The sequence below is a fragment of the Oryx dammah genome, unplaced genomic scaffold, assembly GCF_014754425.2.
Source record: "Oryx dammah isolate SB20612 unplaced genomic scaffold, SCBI_Odam_1.1 HiC_scaffold_23, whole genome shotgun sequence".
NCBI lineage: Eukaryota > Metazoa > Chordata > Mammalia > Artiodactyla > Bovidae > Oryx > Oryx dammah.
The window spans coordinates 44,030,520-44,036,519 of record NW_024070207.1 but is presented as its reverse complement, the minus strand read 5'-3'; the positions used below and the strand labels follow the sequence as shown (position 1 = coordinate 44,036,519).

Sequence of the window (6,000 nt, the reverse complement as noted above, 5' to 3'; positions counted from 1 at the left end):
GAAAGGACCAAATGAGGAAACATCAGTTAATAACGTTTTTCCTCCATCTTCTCAACTGTGCTCCTAGAAGAAAAATGTATGCAATATGCAAAGTCATGATGAAGATAATACGTACAAATGGGGAGATTCACGTTAAGTGGGACACAAGGTTCACCAGCAATAATAATTTAAAACGAGCCCCTTGAATCAATCACAAATCTCACAGTGGGGTCACTGGAGTTTCAGACTTCACTGTGCACCATGACCACCGCCTCCTCCTGAAAGGAGATCACTTCCAGGACCCTCCCACTGAGACTGTAATTCACCGGGAGGGGGCTTCTGAAGTGGCCAGCTTCAGAAGCAACTCAGTGGATTCTCAAGGGAGGTGGTCATGGAACTGACCACACTTTGCAAAATGCTGAATCAAACAGTCAGGAAAAGGCTGCAGAGGAGAATCATCTAGAAATTAGACCATGAGCTTCAGGTGCCTTTCCTGGGCAGTAGATACACAAGAGAAAGAGAGCAGAATAGCTATAACTGGGTCTGGATGAGGGCTTACTCATCCACCAATTAAATGAATATTCATTGTGTGCCCATGGATCAGGCAGTTAGGCTCTGGGGGTTACAGAAGGAAACAAGACAAATGAGGTCCCCGCCCTTGTACTGACATGCCCTCTTGCAACTCTCTAAACCTACCTGTTAAAACTGCTGTGGTGGCTCAGCCAGCCTTGTAGCCCCAAATGCCCCAGTGATTTCCTGCAGGAGGGCTCTCCAATACAAGAAGCAGAAGAATGATAAAAGGCAGGGCTGTTTTGTTTCTCTAAGACTAGCCCATCAAGAGATTCTGCAGCTGGAACTGAAGGCTTCCTCAGCCTAGAAGCAGTGCAGAACACACACGGAAGGTGCCTCCTACCTGCTATAGTCTGAAGTGTGGGAGGTTCTAAGTGAGCAAAGGCTTCCCAGAGAAAGCCCTGTCAAGTCAAACATCTCCACAATCCTGGTTAACCAAATGGCAACTTCCGCAGGAAAGAGCATCCCACGGGAATAGTCTGGTTACCACCAGCTCCAGTGTCTCGCTGCTGGACCAATCTTCCTAAAGCACAGATTGAGTGGTATCACCCTGCCCTAGGACAGAAGCTAAAGCACTAGACCAGGCATTTGAGACCCTCTGCACTTTGGCCCCTATCTACCCCTGCCTCTACATACCCAGCACCTATGATCCCCTGAACACAGTTTACTGTTTTTCTCCTTCCCAAACTTTGTTATATTCTTCCCCTGCTAGGATTACCTGAGCCCTCCCTTCCTACCTGTTCTTCTGGGCACCTGTTTAAACGCCACCTCTTCCACAAGCTGTGACCCTCTGGACAAGGCAGGCCTCTTTTTCTGCAGAGACCTTTGGTTCTTTGCATACAACTAGAAATGCTTTCTGGACTGTATTTTGGCTTCTCAGGTGGCACTAATGATAAAGAACCCACCTGCCAATGCAGGAGATGTAAGAGATGTGGGTTCAAACCCTGGGTCGGGAAGATCCCCTAGAGGAGGGCATGACAACTCCACTCCAGTATTCTTGCCTGGAGAATCCCATGGACAGAGGAGCCTGGCAGGCTACAGTCCATAGAGTCGCACAGAGTCAGACACAACTGAAGTGACTTAGCATGCTGGACTATATTATCTTTCAAGCCAGGATATGATTTTTGAGGGTCAGGATATTTTTTATGTTTTTTAAACATCCCTTCTCAGGGCCTAGCATGGTGCCTCAGTCTGTATTTGCAAAGTGCCTCAATAGCAAGTTTTTAATTCTACTAGGGAATTCACTTTATTTTGTTCTATTATTTCAATGCACTAGTCGATTACAAATCTATTTCAAAGGCCACACTAATGAAACAAAAACTTTGATATGCACCTAAAGGCAAGGTATTACACATCTATATATACTATTTTATGCACTGGTTTGGGGAGAGCCTGAGGAAGATTTGTACATTTTAATTTTCTCCCACCCATTCCATAACCTCACCCCCAACTCCTCCATCCCCATCCCACCCAGTCTACCCTTTCATCACCTCTACTCCACCTCACCCTTATTCAGAACCACTTTGGCCTTTTATGTATCACTAAGACTTTCACTTTCAAATCCTTTCCATCTTTACCCACCTTCTCATAGTCTTCCAGGCCAGAGGAAGTAGATCTTTGACTACTGTACCAGTTGCAAGGTGCATCTCTCAGGCAATTTTAGGAACTACAAGCCAGCCCTAACATCCAGAGTGATGACCCTGAGTACTCACAAGTTAAACACACTTATAATTAATACAAGATCTGGGATATTTAGGCACGTTTTAACTATGAAACAGTAGTTTCCATCTAAAACATAGAGATTCTGTTTTTTTCCTGATTTCTAAACCAATCTTTTTTTTTTTTGCCTTTTGCAAAATATAGTGGATTTTAACATTTTACTGATTTGTATTTATAGAGAAGGGAGAACATTAATGCTTTAGGTACCAGGCATTGTGCTAGATACTTGAAATACGGGCTTTATCTTACCATCACAATGACTTTAGGAGACACATAGTCCCATTTTACAGATGAAAAACTGAGGCCAAAAGACATTAAATGATTTGCCCAAAATCACACAGTGTATCTGTGGAACTACCATTCTACTGTTGATTTTTTGACACAAAGTGTATGCTCTTTTAATTAGATCATGCTATACCCTTAAATGGGGCTTCTCTGGTGGCTCAGTGGAGAAGAATCTACCTGCCATGCAGGAGACCTGGGTTCAATCCTTGGGTCAAATAGATCTCCTGGAAAAGGAAATGGCTACCCACTCCAGTATTCTTGCCTGGGAAATCCCATGGACAGGCTCCCAGAGGAGTCTGGCAGGCCATGAAGTCACAAAGAGTCAGACATGACTTAGCGACTAAACAACAATATAACCTTAAATGGGGCTTCCCCAGTGGCTTAGCAGTAAAGAATCTGCCTGCAATGCAGCAGATGCAGGTTCTATCCCTGAGTCAGGAAGATCCCCTGGAGGAGAGCATGGCAACTCACTCCAGTATTCTTGCCTGGAGAATCCCATGGACAGAGAAGCCTGGTGGGTTATACTCCATAGTGTGGCACAGACTTGGACACCACTGAAGTGACTTCACACACACATACCCTTAAATAAAACCCAGAAACTCATTCTACTTTGTCTTCCACTTCAAAACAGAGATCACCAAAAAGATTTAACCTCAGAAAAAGGGACATTTGATATCCTTAAGAAAAAGGAATACCACCAAGCCACCAGGAATGCCATCTTTGACCTCAGGCTCTCAATTGTTGGCTTAACTTTCCTAAAAAGGGCATTAAATTGACTCAATAGCAACTTATTACCTGTCCAACCATCATAGCACTTTACCTCATCACATAATCACCAAAATGACTATTTTAAGAAAGAAAACTCACAGCCTCATAGGTACACCTTGCACAGTTTCTATCTAGAAATCAGGTTCATGGTACGTGGAGCCAAAACGGAATGTTCCAGATTTCACAAAGATGTCAAGTTTTGCATTCTGATAAAAAGTAACTGAACTAGAAGGAAAAAAACAAAAACGGTTAAAGCAAACAATTAACCAAACAATAAAGGATAAGACTATCCCATACCCAAGCAAACACCTGTTAGTCCTTCTAAGACTTTTAAATAAAGTCACATTTATTCATTCAACAAACATTTATTAAGCACCAGCAACTGTGCTAGATGCTATGGAATATAACTGTGAACAAGATAATCCAGGCTCCCGCTTGACCGGATACTTCTGCATTAAATGGTCTTGCTAACTACTACATGGTACTTGTATTCTGCTAGTATTATAATTCTGGGAAAGTCAGAGTCATAGGAAGCCTCTTCTGGAATACTTTTAAAGTTTTTTTTTTGTTTGTTTGTTTTTTTTTTTTTGTGGCAAACTGATAGAAATCTTTGTTTAACTTAGAGAAGAGATCATCTGGAGGACCCTTTTGACGAGCAAGTTGATGGCCCGGCAAAATGGCAGCTGGCGACCCACGAGGCAGTTCAGACCGGTTTAGGCCATTCGGTTGCGCTTGTGGGTTGGGGAGTCCGTGTCGCCATCACCACACTCGGCCGAGGTGCGCTTGCGGGACCCCCCACTGTCCAGGCAGAGGACCAGTTCTTCACAGTCGATCGGGCTCAAGTCATCCTCGAGGAAGCTACTTCTTCGGCGGCCAGCGCCGGCGACCTCGCTGGCTTGAGGCGGGGAGCCGGGCGCGCCAGATTGCACGCTAATGCTGGCCATGGCGCCGCTGAGGCCGTGAAGGGCGATGGCCTCGTGGAACGGCTGCAGGTCGACGTCCACTGACGAGCCCGATTCGGTGGCGGCGGCCTGGCTGGGGGCCTCTGAGGCCGGCTTCGCGGGCATCCTCGGGGTACGAGGCGGCGGTGGGGGCGCCGGGGGCACCTTGCCACACAGGAAACTGATCAGATCTTCGCGAAGGATGATGCTCCGGCCCTTCTTCACCCATTCCAGCACATCTTTGATGCGACGCTGGTGGCCCACCTGGATGCCCAGGTCAAAACTTCGTTGGTGGGCATGCCCGCTCTCTTTGTAGAGGCTGGTCACGGCCATGGCTGCATTCTGGAAGGGGTCCCACATGGAGAGTCCTGGCTGTTGGCACGCCGCATCCTTGTAGAGCTGGGCCACGGCGGTGGCTGAGGTCTGGAAGAGGTGCCACAGCTTCTGCTGCTCGCTCTTGAGCCCCGCCGTCTCAGGGGCCGCCTCCTCCTGCAGATCCGGGGGCAGCTCCTCTTCCTGCTCCACCTCGGCCAGGCACTGGCGCTCCCACTTAGAGAACCAATGCTCCGCGACCTCGGCCTCGCCCTCCTTCGGCTGCTCCTCCATCCTCCTCCTTCTGGCCGCTCCTCTCCTCCACCTCCACCTCCTCCTCAGCCTCCTCTGGCTTCTCCACCTCACCTCCGGCTCCGAGCTCCCCTCCTCCTTCTGCGACCGCCGCCGCCGCCGCTGCTGCTGCTGCCGCCGCCGCCGTCTCCTCAGCCACCGCGAACACCGCCGCTGCCTCCTCCGCGTGCGCCGGCGGGCGGGAGCGCGGGCGGCGGGGCCCTGAGGCCAACGGTTCCGGCGCGCCGCCCGCGGCCCCGGTGCACGCCCCGCCCCGCCCCGCCCGGCCGGGTCCTCACTACTGCGTGGAGATAACTCCGCAGCCGCCGGCGCCGCCTCGCTGCCCCCTTCCGGCCCCGCGGTGCGCTCCTGCGCCCCCCCCAACCCCCGCCCAGGGCGCCGCGGCCTCCCCGCCGCCGCCGCCGCCGCGGCCCCGCAGCCCGGTCCCAACCCCCGCTCCGCCGCGGCTGCCGCACTGGGAACTCGGAGGGGGGCCGGCTGGAGCGCTACCTCAACGCGGCGCTTGCCTACTGCTTGGCCCCCTTTTCACACATTTTTGAGACTTGTCGGCTTCATCCAATGAGCTGATCAAATTTTACATCCTATGTTGCCAGAGAGGATTATGGGGCAACTTCATGGTGTCGATCACATCCAGGGCGCCGATCCGGGAAGGCCGGGGGTTAGAGTGGAAAGAGCACAGCCCTCGTGAAGTCGGCATCCTGGCAGTGCCCTCCACACAGGAGGTGCCCAAGAGAAATGTTTTCCATGGATCGAAGCAGTCATTTTATGAAGGGGAAAAAAAAAATCAATTCAGGCATTTGCCGCCCCGCCCCTCCCGGCTTTTCCAGCCTCAGTTTCCCCAAGTGCCCAACCAAGCTGTTGGATTTGGTCTCTGGAAAGCACCTGCAGTCGTGATTTAGAACTTTATTGCTGGCCCTGTAAAGCACCTCTTCCAGGCTGGTTGGGTACTTATCAAATTTTAAGAGTTACAGTCAGAAATAGCATTGATTCACTCCTCCCCCCCCATATTCTTTCAAGGTTTTTTTTTTTTTTTTTTGGTCATTTAAAAAAATCGGTTGAGGCGTTTTCTGTGTGGTCTACCTTCAACTATTGACAATTCCAGGATGAAGAAGTG

General features: G+C 49.8%; 1 protein-coding gene across 1 annotated transcript; it reads right to left on the bottom strand.

The window, feature by feature from the left end:
- Window positions 1-3,636: 3,636 nt before the first annotated feature.
- LOC120881738 (UPF0472 protein C16orf72) lies at window positions 3,637-4,890 on the bottom strand. Its single transcript, XM_040265391.1, has one exon. The coding sequence runs from the start codon at window positions 4,866-4,868 to the stop codon at window positions 4,035-4,037; it is 834 nt and encodes a 277-aa protein (XP_040121325.1). The 5' UTR covers window positions 4,869-4,890; the 3' UTR covers window positions 3,637-4,034.
- Window positions 4,891-6,000: the final 1,110 nt, after the last annotated feature.